The sequence below is a fragment of the Ranitomeya imitator genome, chromosome 2 (genome assembly GCF_032444005.1).
Source record: "Ranitomeya imitator isolate aRanImi1 chromosome 2, aRanImi1.pri, whole genome shotgun sequence".
Classification (NCBI taxonomy): Eukaryota; Metazoa; Chordata; class Amphibia; order Anura; family Dendrobatidae; genus Ranitomeya; species Ranitomeya imitator.
The window spans coordinates 669,038,818-669,051,972 of NC_091283.1; the positions used below are offsets into that span (position 1 = coordinate 669,038,818).

At 42.5% G+C, this 13,155-nt stretch overlaps 1 protein-coding gene across 4 annotated transcripts in view; it reads right to left on the reverse strand.

Moving 5' to 3' along the window:
- Positions 1 to 13,155, reverse strand: part of SAMD8 (sterile alpha motif domain containing 8) — a 124,303-nt gene that overhangs the window by 67,677 nt on the left and 43,471 nt on the right. The window contains exons 1-2 of one of the 4 annotated variants that reach the window (XM_069753022.1): positions 9,972 to 10,303; positions 568 to 1,154 (exon numbers count right to left, since the gene is read on the reverse strand). In XM_069753022.1, coding sequence (XP_069609123.1) covers positions 568 to 1,154; positions 9,972 to 9,986 — 602 coding nt within the window. In that variant the 5' untranslated portion in view covers positions 9,987 to 10,303. Of the gene's footprint in view, positions 1 to 567; positions 1,155 to 9,971; positions 10,304 to 13,155 lie in introns of those variants that run through there. The other 3 variants (XM_069753023.1, XM_069753020.1, XM_069753021.1) reach the window with 3 other exon arrangements.

The window sequence follows — 13,155 nt, forward strand, 5'->3', positions numbered from 1 at the left end:
CAATAATTTCTATTCACATTTAAGGTAGTCATGAAAAGAGTGGGAGACAGATGTTAAGCTATGCTGCCCACCTCTGGCATCCACACATAAGACAAGAATTTCCATATTAGCCATTAATGGCCGACATAGGAATACCCCTTTAAGGATCCACATCTATTACCCTTGGATATGTTAGAGGCAATTGAGAGTTCTGAAGCAGTTAAAAAGAATTTGCCCACTTGTCCAACTATTCAGAAACTATTCAGAACTGTGTGAAAAAAAGAAATAGCATATGCCCACCTACTGATTCCCCAGACGCTCCTCTGGTAAGCAGGCCAGATCTCCATCTGGTCTACTTGTGTCCACGTCAAGCATGTGACTGTTGTAACTGGCAATCAGCTGCAGCAGATCCTCTTCTGTTTTTATAAGCATGTCACCAATGCAGCCAATTGCTACCAGCAGCTATCACATTGCAATCTTCTACCATAAGAAGAAGCAATGGGACCTGGGCAGCAATACCAAACAAGTGGAAGGGAGGATTAACCAACAAGACACATTTCATGTCCCATGCCTTAAAGGTTTACTCACCTGTCCAGGAATATGTCTGGCAGAGGTGGGTATGTTTGCATGTCAGGAACTCGTTCATGCACAATAACCATGATAAAGGAGGTAAAGCCAAAAACTATAAAAACATAAATACAGCTAATGGCAGTCTTCCAGTATTCGGGGTCGAGTCTCTTTGGTGGATATTTGTGTTTTCCATTGGAGTACTGGTGTGGTTCCACACTAGAATCTGTTCCATGCCCATCAAAGTCTCTTTTAAGCTCTCCATTACATAACCAGTCAGGATTTGGTGGTGAACTGACGCTAAGAGTTCCTGAGGCTGGCTCGTTACCCAACCCCAATTCTTCTAGGACGCTGGCATGCTGTTTTTGGAGTTTCCGAATTGAAAGCATAAGGCGTTTGATATCCCCTAACACTTTTATTTCCAGGGGTGGAGAGCGCAAGTCATATTCTGTTAATGCTAGCAGTGCTGTGCCATCTAGACGATGTTTGTTGCATAAGATATCCACATAGTCACAAAATCCCTCCTCCCTCAGCCATTTAGCCACATGTTTCGTAGTCCAACGTCGAATGCATAACTGACTGTTGTTTGCCATTGTTTTAACAGATACCTGTGGGAAAAAAACAGGTTATTGAGATTGGAATCTATATAACCAATTACAACAATATTAACTTCATTGCAAATTTAATATTTCTATATTCCATCATTGTCTCTTTGGAAACAAACAACTGAAAACGGTAAACATGAGCATGCACATCACCTTGCCACCAAAATATATATTGGCTACAAAGAAACGATACCTTTAACATATACTAAATTTGGATTATGATAGAAAATAAAACTGACAAACTTCAATTACATAATGCAAATTGAACATTCTCGTAAAACAACTTTTGACATTTATTCAAGTTTCATTTGTTATCTATATGTATAATTTATCCAAAATATGATCCAATAGTAATTTGTGCTATAAGCTAACTATCCATTCCGTCCATATTACATATAACTGTAACCAGTAGTGAGACAGAAAATCACAACCATCTTATTTAGCCCAATAAAATCATTTTTATTAAACAATTGAAAACATACACCGTAAATGTAAAACAAAAAACAAAAACCAGGTATCTCAAATGTGAGGGACCTATGAACTACTTCTCTCATAAAACCCAATGCATATATTAACAAACAATAAGCTTAAATTTCCACAGCTGGTCTCCGGGATACCGGCGCGCCGCATACATCAGGCAGCGAAGTCTCACATGATCCAGTTTACCAACATGTCATTGGCCGTAGTGCAGGATATAAGTCCGTTTCTCCCTCTGCCCCGACACGCCCCCTGAAGAAGTGAGGACGAAACGCGCGTCGGGGTAGAGGGACCAGACACTCCTCCTTACACTTAGGAGTAAGTATTTGGGCTTTATTTCTGCCGCCGGGCAATAACACTATGTATAACTCATCCTATTAGGAGTACAACACTTTGGCTATCAGATGTTATGATTACGGCAGTGGTTACCTTACTTTATATATAGCGGACAAGGGCGGGTAATACCCGATTAGTAATATGGATTCATTGTGGTTTATACCACGTGACACTTAAGAAGGTTATCGTATCCCGGAGTCCAGCTGTGGAAATTTAAGCTTATTGTTTGTTAATATATGCTTTGTGTTTTATGAGAGGAGTAGTTCATAGGTCCCTCACATTTGAGATACCTGGTTTTTGGGTTTTTTACATTTACAGTGTATGTTTTCAATTGTTAAATAAAAATGATTTTATTGGGCTAAATAAGATGGTTGTGCTTTTCTGTGTCACTACTGGTTACAGTTATATGTGATATGGACGGACTATATGTATAATTGTCTAAGGGTCTGTTTGTCTCTAACCGAAATCCCGCATTACACCGATTGGTCGCGCCCGGCCAGACTCGACCAATCAACGTTCATAAATAAACTACATACGGTACATATACTAGAACGAGAATAACATGGAGGACAGTCTGTGAGGTCGAGAATAACATGGGAGAACAGTCTGTGAGGGACAGAATAACATGGAGGACAGTCATGTCAATGACCTGGCCGTTTTTTTTCAATTCTGACCAGTGTCCCTTTATGAGGTAATGACTCGGGAACGCTTCAACGGATCTTAACGGTTCTGAGATTGTTTTTTCGTGACATATTAGGCTTCATGTTAGTGGTAAATTTAGGTCAATTTTTGCCTTCATTTGTGAAAAAAATGGAAATTTGGCTAAAATTTTCAACAAATTTTGCAATTTTCAAATTTTGCATTTTCATTCTGTTAAACCAGTTATGTGACACAAAATAGTTAATAAATAACATTTCCCACATGTCTACTTTACATCAGCACAATTTTGGAAAACATTTTTTTGCTAGGAAGTTAGAGGGGTTAAAATTTTACCAGCGATTTCTCATTTTTACAACGAAATTTACAAAACCATTTTTTTAGGGACCACCTCACATTTGAAGTCAGTTTGAGGGGTCTGTATGGCTGAAAATACCCAAAAGTTACACCATTCTAAAAACTGCACCCCTCAAGATACTCAAAACCACATTCAAGAAGTTTATTAACCCTTCAGGTACTTCACAGCAGCAGAAGCAACATGGAAGTAAAAAATGAATATTTAACTTTTTAGTCACAAATATGATGTTTTAGCAACAATTTTTTTTATTTTCCCAAGGGTAAAAAGAGAAACTGGACCCCAAACGTTATTGTACAATTTGTCCTGAGTACGCCGATACCTCATTTGGGGGGGAACCACTGTCTGGGCGCACGACAGGGCTCTGAAGGGAAGGAGCGCCATTTGACTTTTTCAATGAAAAAATAGCTTGAATTGTTAGCGAACACCATGTCGCGTTTGGAGAGCCCCTGTGTGCCTAAACATTGGAGCTCCCCCAGAAGTAACACCATATTGGAAACTTCACCCCCCCTCCCCCCCCCAAGGAGCTTATCTAGATGCATAGTGAGTACTTTGAACCCCCAGGTGCTTCAGAAATTGATCCGCAAAGATGAAAAAGTACTTTTTTTTTTTTCACAAAAACTTTATTTTAGCCTCAATTTTTCCATTTTCACATGGGCAACAGGATAAAATGGATCCTAAAATGTGTTGGGCAATTTCTCCTGAGTACACAGATACCTCATATGTGGTCACAAACCACTGTTTGTGCACACAGCAAGGCTCGGAGGGGAAGGAGCGCCATTTGACCTTTGAATGAAGAATTAGCTCCAATCGTTAGCGGACACCATGTCGCGTTTGGAGAGCCCCTGTGTGCCTAAACATTGGAGCTCCCCCACATGTGACCCCATTTTCGAAAATAGACCCCCAAAGGAACTTATCTACAGTCATGGCCAAAAGTATTAACACCCCTGCAATTCTGTCAGATAATACTCAGTTTCTTCCTGAAAATGATTGCAATCACAAATTCTTTGGTATTATTATCTTCATTTAATTTGTCTTAAATGAAAAAACACAAAAAGAATTGTCCTAAAGCCAAATTGGATATAATTCCACACCAAACATAAAAAAAGGGGTGGACAAAAGTATTAGCACCATTCAAAAAATCATGTGATGCTTCTCTAATTTGTGTAATTAACAGCACCTGTAACTTACCTGTGGCACCTAACAGGTGTTGGCAATAACTAAATCACACTTGCAGCTAGTTGACATGGATTAAAGTTGACTCAACCTCTGTCCTTGTGTGTACCACATTGAGCATGGAGAAAAGAAAGAAGTGTCATCAAGAACTTTAAAGCCCATGGCACTCTGGCTAACCTCCCTAGATGTTAATGGAAAAGTAAAATTGACAAGAGATTTCAGCGCAAGATTGTGCGGATGTTGGATAAAGAACCTAGACTAACATCCAAACAAGTTCAATCTGCCCTGCAATCCGAGGGTACAACAGTGTCAACCCGTACTATCTGTCGGCGTCTGAATGAAAAGGAACTGTATGGTAGGAGACCCAGGAAGACCCCACTTTTTACCCCGAGACATAAAAAAGCCAGGCTGGAGTTTGCCAAAACTTACCTGAAAAAGCCTAAAATGTTTTGGAAAAATGTTCTCTGGTCAGATGAGACAAAAGTAGAGCTTTTTGGGTAAAGGCATCAACATAGAGTTTACAGGAGAAAAAAAAAGAGGCATTCAAAGAAAAGAACACGGTCCCTACAGTCAAACATGGCGGAGGTTCCCTGATGTTTTGGGGTTGCTTTGCTGCCTCTGGCACTGGACTGCTTGACCGTGTGCATGGCATTATGAAGTCTGAAGACTACCAACAAATTTTGCATAATGTAGGGCCCAGTGTGAGAAAGCTGGGTCTCCCTCAGAGGTCATGGGTCTTTCCAGCAGGACAATGACCCAAAACACACTTCAAAAACACTAGAAAATGGTTTGAGAGAAAGCACTGGAGACTTCTAAGGTGGCCAGCAATGAGTTCAGACCTGAATCCCATAAAACACCTATGGAGAGATCTAAAAATGGCAGTTTGGAGAAGGCACCCTTCAAATATCAGGGACCTGGAGCAGTTTGCCAAAGAAGAAAGGTCTAAAATTCCAGCAGAGCATTGTAAGAAACTCATTGATGGTTACCGGAAGCGGTTGGTCGCAGTTATTTTGGCTAAAGGTTGTGCAACCAAGTATTAGGCTGAGGGTGCCAATACTTTTGTCTGGCCCATTTTTGGAGTTTTGTGTGAAATGATCAATGTTTTGCTTTTTGCTTCATTCACTTTTGTGTTTTTTCATTTAAGACAAATTAAATGAAGATAATAATACCAAAGAATTTGTGATTGCAATCATTTTCAGGAAGAAACTGAGTATTATCTGACAGAATTGCAGGGGTGTTAATACTTTTGGCCATGACTGTAGATGCATAGTGAACACTTTGAACCCCCAGGTGCTTCACAAATTGATCCGAAAAAACGAAAAAGTCAAAAAAATTAATTTAGCCTCAATTTGTTCATTTCCACATGGGCAACAGGATAAAATGGATACTAAAATTTATTGGGCAATTTCTCCTGAGTACACCGATACCTCAGATGTGGGGGTAAACCACTGTTTGGGCATGCGGCAGGGCTCGGAAGGGAAGGAGTGCCATTTGACTTTTTGAATGAAAAATTAGCTCCAATCGTTAGCAGACACCATGTCGCGTTTGGAGAGCACCTGTGTGCCTAAACATTGGAGCTCCCCCACATGTGACCTCCTTTTGGAATCTAGACCCCTCCAAGGAACTTATCTAGATATGTGGTGAGCACTTTCAACCTCCAAGAGCTTCACAGAAGTTTACAACGCAGAGCCGTGAAAATAAAAAATAATTTTTCTTTCCTCAAAAATTATGTTTTAGCAAGCAATTTTTTATTTTCACAAGGGTAACAAAAGAAATTAGACCCCAATAGTTGTTGCCCAGTTTGTCCTGAGTACACTGATACCCCATATGTGGGGGTAAACCACTGTTTGGGCACACGTCGGGGCTCGGAAGGGAAGTAGTGACTTTGGAAATGCAGACTTTGATGGAATGGTCTGCGACTCTGCGGGCATCACGTTGTGTTTGCAGAGCCCCTGATGTGCCTAAACAGTAGAAACCCCCCACAAGTGACCCCATTTTGGAAACTAGACTCCCCCAAGGAACTTATCTAGATATGTGGTGAGCACTTTGAACCCCCAAGTGCTTCACAGAAGTTTACAACGCAGAGCCGTGAAAATAAAAAATAATTTTTCTTTCCTCAAAAAAGATGTTTTAGCAAGCAATTTTTTATTTTCACAAGGGTAACAGGAGAAATTGGACCCCAATATTTGTTGCCCAGTTTGTCGTGAGTACGCTGGTACCCCATATGTGGGGGTAAACCACTGTTTGGGCGCACGTCGGGGCTCGGAACGGAGGGAGCACCATTTCACTTTTTGAACGCAAGATTGGCTGGAATAAATGGTGGCGCCATGTTGCGTTTGGAGACCCCTGATGTGCCTAAACAGTGGAAACCCCTCAATTCTAACTTCAACACTAACCCCAACACACCCCTAACCCTTATCCCAACTGTAGCCATAACCCAAATCACAACCCTAACCCCAACACACCCCTAACCACAACTTTAACCCCAACACACCCCTAAAGGTACCGTTACACTAAGCGACGCTCCAGCGATATAGACAACGATCTGACCTAAACTAGATCGCTGGAGCGTTGCTGTTTAGGTCGCTGTAGAGATGTCAAACACAGCAACTACAGAACGATGCAGGAGCGATCTAGTGACGTAACGGCGACTCACTTATCGTTCATGCTCCATGTAAAAACGTTGCTGGCGTCGTTGCTTTTGATGGCAAACACGACGATACACGCCGATCTAGCGACCAAATAAAGTTCTGGACTTCTAGCTACGACCAGCGATGTCACAGCGGGATCCAGATCGCTGCTGCGTGTCAAACACAACGAGATCGCTATCCAGGACGCTGCAACGTCACACATTGTTGTCGTTCTCGATGCAAAGTTGCTGAGTGTGACGGTACCTTAACCCTATCCATAACCCTAACCACAGGCCTAATCTTAACCCTATTTCCAACCCTAACCCTAAAACTATGTGCCCATGTTGCGGATTCGTGCGAGATTTTTCCGCACGATTTTTGAAAAATCCGCACTTAAAAGGCACTGCGTTTTACCTGCAGATTTACAGCGGATTTCCAGGTTTTTTTTTGTGCGGATTTCACCTGCGGATTCCTATTGAGGAACAGGTGTAAAACGCTGCGGAATCCACACAAAATTGACATGCTGTGGAAAATACAACGCAGCGTTTCCGCACGGTATTTTCCGCACCATGGGCACAGCGGATTTGGTTTTCCATAGGTTTACATGGTACTGTAAACCTGATGGAAAACTGCTACACATTCACAGCGGCCAATCCGCTGCGGATCCACGGCCAATGCGCTGCGGATCCGCGGCCAATCCGTTGCGGATCCGCAGCCAACTCCGCACCGTCTGCACATACCCTAACCCTAAAGGTACCTTCACACTGAACAACATTACAATGATAGCGATAGCGATCCGTGACGTTGCAGCGTCCTGGATAGCGATATCGTTGTGTTTGACACGCAGCAGCGATCTGGATCCTGCTGTGACATCGCTGGTCGGAGTTAGAAGGCCAGAACTTTATTTCGTCGCTGGATCACCCGCTGACATCGCTGAATCGGCGTGTGTGACGCCGATCCAGCGATATGTTCACTGGTAACCAGGGTAAATATTGGGTTACTAATCGCAGGGCCGCGCTTAGTAACCCGATGTTTACCCTGGTTACCATTGTAAATGTAAAAAAAAAAAAAAAACACATACTCACATTCCGGTGCCTGTCACGTCCCCGACGTCCGCTTCCCTGCACTCCTCCTGCATCCTGTGTCAGCGCCGGCCGGCCGTAAAGCAGAGCACAGCGGTGACGTCACCGCTCTGCTTTACGGCCGGCGCTTACACAGGATGCAGGAGGAGTGCAGGGAAGCGGACGCCGGGGACGTGACAGGCACCGGAATGTGAGTATGTGGTTTGGTTTTTTTACATTTATAATGGTAACCCTGGTTACCCGGGGACTTTGGCATCGTTGGTTGCTGGAGAGCTGTCTGTGTGACAGCTCCCCAGCGACCACACAAGGACTTTCCAATGATCACGGCCAGGTTGTATCGCTGGCGTGATCGTTGGAAAGTTGCTGAGTAGCTCTAACCCTAACCCTAGTTCTAACCCTAACCCTAGTGGAAAAAAAATATATATTTTCTTTATTTTTGTCCCTATCTATGGGGGTGATAAAGGGGAGTCATTTACTATTCTTTTTATTTTGATCACTGTGACAATAACCTATCACAGTGATCAAAATATACCTGGAACGAATCTGCCGGCCGGCAGATTCGGCGGGCGCACTGCGCATGCGCCCGCCATTTTGGAAGATGGCGGCGCTCATGGAGAAGACGGACGGACACCGGGAGGCTCGGTAAGTATGAGGGGGGAGAGATCGGAGCAACGGGGGGGGTTGATCGGAGGACGGGGGGTGCGGGCAGGAGGACGGGGGAGCAGACAGGATGACGGAGGGGAGCGGAGCACAGGACGGAGGACTGTGGAGGAGATCGGTGGCGTTGGGGGGGGGGCACATCAAGGTTTCCAGCCATGGCCGATGATATTGTAGCATCGGCCATGGCTGGATTGTAAGATTTCACCAGTTTTCATAGGTGAAATATTACAAATCGCTCTGATTGGCTGTTGGAAGTGAAACTGCCAATCAGAGCGATCGTAGCCACAGGGGGGTGAAGCCACCCCTCTGGGCTGAAGTACCATTCCCCCTATCCCTGCAGATCGGGTGAAATTGGAGTTAACCCTTTCACCCGATCTGCAGGGACGCGATCCCTTTATGACGCCACATAGGTGTCACAGGTCGGATTGGCACAGACTTTCATGATGCCTACGTGGCGTCAAAGATCGGGAAGGGGTTAAAGTATAACTATTTTTTTCTGCAACCATAAAAATCTAAGGTTAAAACTAAATCTGTCAGCACGATTTTGCTATGTATTCTGAGGGCAGTATGAGAGAGGGGTTAAAACACAAATTTTAATGGTATGAGTCATGTCAGGCTGTGCGCTATTTACTTACACTAAAGTTTTTATTACCTGGTGATCATCATTGTCCAGACTACAGCACTGCATGTAAGATAGTCCGGCTCTCCCCCTACTGTGATAACAGAGGGGGGCAGCTTTCTCAGCTCTGCTGCAATGATCAATCTAAAAGCTCTGATTGTGTTATATTACTGGGTGCAGCCATTCTAAGTGATACATCTTTGGATTCAGGGTCTCTACTTACATCATGCTGCTCTCAAATGATGTAGCAAAAACCTGCTGGCAGCTTTACTTTAAATAGGGCACCTAGAAACATATCAACAAAAGTAATAAAAAAATAACCATCTTCATAAATCAGGTTTTAATCTAAGGCTAATGTTCCCATGATGAGATTTTCATGTTCCAATATTTTTTTTTCCCATATCAATAAGATATTCAGTATGTAAAATAGGGGGCAGGTCAGTGTGGGTCAGAGACCTGTCAGAAGCCATACAGATGAATACCTAATCAGAGCACCACATGAAGACCCTCCCCATACAGGTCGCCCCAGAGCAGGGGCATATCATTAACTGAAAATTGAAAATACAGATTAAACAACAACCACAAGATGGATTTCATCACCCAAGGTATCATTGTAATCAGTTTAACGGCGCCGACCTGACGCACAATCCTGTTGACAGGTTCCCTTTAAGTAAAATAGGTTACTTGCATTTCTTCGAAAATAAGCAGCGTAAAAACTCACCAAAAACTCATTGTGTGTACGCAGCCTAACACAAATCAATGTGATGCTGAAGGAGATGCGATACACAGATATAAATCCTTCAAACCAGCTGGACCTCGAGTACTTACTTGCGGAGTCATCATTGCAGAGTTGATGCAGTATTAAGGACCTGGAATCAAAAATTCTCTCAAAAAGTAAAAAAAAAATATTGGAGGATCAGTCACAATTTGTGGAAGCAGATAGCTCTAATTTACAGACACAACTTAAAGGAGTGAACATTAAAAAATAATAAAAACACACTATTAGCACACTATTGTCTCTAGGATTATCAGCTATATTCGAATACTGTCAGTACTGACAGGCAAAAATCCCAATGGATAAAAAGCACTGGTGCAAACAGGGCAGCAAAGCCCTGAAGCCTTCATCTACCCTGTGTTCACTTCTGCTTGGAAGGAAGTCCTGCAGTAGGCGTACTCTCGTAGGGCGTAAGTGGGTGAATCACAGAGACTTTCTCCTGTGAGCTGGAACTTCACGTCTTGAGCAACTGTGTCCACAGCACAGGGTGAAATGTGAGTACTAGAAATAGGAAGGGTGCAAATGTCATTCAGACAAGACAGGGGAAGGAACAAATCAAGCTGCCTAAGTGCTGGAATGGAATTATTGCGCCATCAGCACACAATATGGTAAAGTTCAAGAAATAAGCAGACAGTAAAAAAAACACCTGCTGTGCAGTTTACTTCCAACAGTTTACAGAAAGTTCAGGTATATGATAGTTAAGAGGCTAAAGGTTGGAGGATGGGTGAGCTGTCTTACCAGTTTTAGTTAAATGGGGTCTATACTTATAAAAACAGATTGTGACCAGAAACAGTTTTGAGAGCACCAAAGTCTATTGAACGCAGTTAAGTCCACATGTGTTCACTTGTACGGGTGAAATTTCTATTGCGGAGGCTCGCGTTTCCACAAGATAAATTGACATGCTGCAATCTGGAAAGACGCACCGCATGTCAGTCTCTGCAGGTGATCCGCAAGCGTCTCTGGATGCATAGTGTGCATGGGATTTCTTGTAATCCCATCCACTATGCTGTAACATCCGGACTCTGCATGTTGGATACTGCGGATGTATTCAGTGTCAAACCCGCAGCGTTTACTTATCGTGGGCATATAACCTAAGGGTGTTATTAAAAATATTAAATGATTTTGGGCAGATGATCTCACACTGCACACAGAAAAGGATGCTTCACATGAAATACAGGTCACTCTACGCTGGCCCATATAGGTTCTGGCCAAAGAGCTGGCAAACAGCCAATTTTGATCAGACTTGAATAAGTAACTAGTGTTTATAATGGACTAGATGGTGGCCCGATTCTAACGCATCGGGTATTCTAGCATATGTATGTATGTATATAGCAGCCACATAGTATATAGAACAGGCCACGTAGTATATAGGAGCCATGTAGTACATAGCAGACACGCAGTATATACTGTAACACAGCCACGTAGTATATAACACAATCCAAAAAAGAGAAAAAAATCCAGCTTCCAAAAACTTACAAATTTATTACGGATAAAAGTCAAAGTCCAGTCCAATCCAATAAATTACATAGTGAAGAGTAGCAAGCAACGCGTTTTGAACAATGGTATGTTCTTTCTCAGCGAGACCGCTAAGTCATCTGGGTAATTTCGCAATGCATCTCTGGGAACGGAAGCTAGCGGCAGCCGCGCCTCGGCGGACGGTGAGAATAACAGGTTTTTTGTTTTGTTTTTTTTAATTATTTTTAACATTAGATCTTTTACTATTGATGCTGCATAAGCAGCATCAATAGTAAAGAGTTGGTCACACAGGGTTAATAGCAGCGTTAACGGAGTGTGTTACCCGTGGCATAACGCGGTCCGTTAACGCTGCCATTAACCCTGTGTCAGCGCTGACTGGAGGGGAGTATGGAGCGGGGGCGGGCACTAACTGGACGGAAGTAGGGATGAACTAATTCTCGGCCGGACTGTGCCCGTCGCTGATTGGTCGCGGCCTGGCGGCCACGACCAATCACCGACGCGGGATTTCCGGGACAGGCAGACGTAGGTACCCCTTAGACAATTATATAGTAGATGAAATGACTTTAGGCTACTGATTGCACACTTAAAGGGAAGGTACCACGTTTGCAAATCATTAATAAATCAATGTAATGTAGCATAACATGCTGTTATAACCAAGTTTTGATTGCATATAAAACATACTTTGTGTGTTATAGGAGTGACTACCTCTTGAAGCTCATCAAGAGAATGCCAAGAGTGTGCAAAGCAGTAATAAGGTGGCTACTTTGAAGAACCTAGAATATAAGACAATTTCAGTTCTTTCACACATACCACGTGTTAATTCAGTCTTGATGCCTTCAGTGTGAATGTACAAATTTTCAGTCATGAAAATACAAAAAAAAAATCTTTAAATAAGAAGGTGTGTCCAAACTTTTGGTCTGTACTAATATATATACACACACGTATGTATGTATGTATGTATATACACATACATACACACACATCTACACACACGTGTGAACCTAGAGCATGTTTGATCAAACGGAACCTGACTTTTGTTTTGCAGTTTGGAAGTAAAACATTGATCATTGGCCTGGTAATGGAGACACTAAGGTCCCCACAGACTAATCAGAAGACTTTTTTTGTAAAAAAAAAAAAAAAAAAAAGAAGAAGAAAAATGACATGACATTAAAAACAACAGAATAAAAAAGGCTATCATAAAATAAGATAACAAAAAAAGAAAAAAAACTGAAGGGTGTAGTTCAAAGGAGGAGTAACACTTTGCCGCTGTTTATACGCCTCTGCAGGTGACTAAGGAGAAGGTAGCCTGTAAGGCAGGGCATACCAAATACGATATCTTAACATGTTAATAATTAAGTGTTAATAATTAAGTACTAATTATTTAACCCTGTAGTAAACAGGAAGCTAATCCTTTTATAAAGGCTTTAGGCATATGAAATACATTTAGGCGTTACCACAGCAATGCTAATAAAGTGTCTGTGTGATGTAATACGGTTCCCTGAAAAATCCCCACAGAAAATTAACCCACAAGGAAAATTGCCAATTGCAGCATCACAAAGTTTCAGATTTTTGATCTTTGAGGTGCAAGGTGAGGATGTTCGCATGATATGTGATCAACTTGTCATTTAGGCCATGTGCACAGGTTGCGGTTTTTACCGCGGATTTGACGCTGTGGATCTGCAGCAGTTTTCCATACGGTCTACAGTACCATGTAAACCTATGGAAAACCAAATCCGCTGTGCACATGCTGCAGAAAAAAGC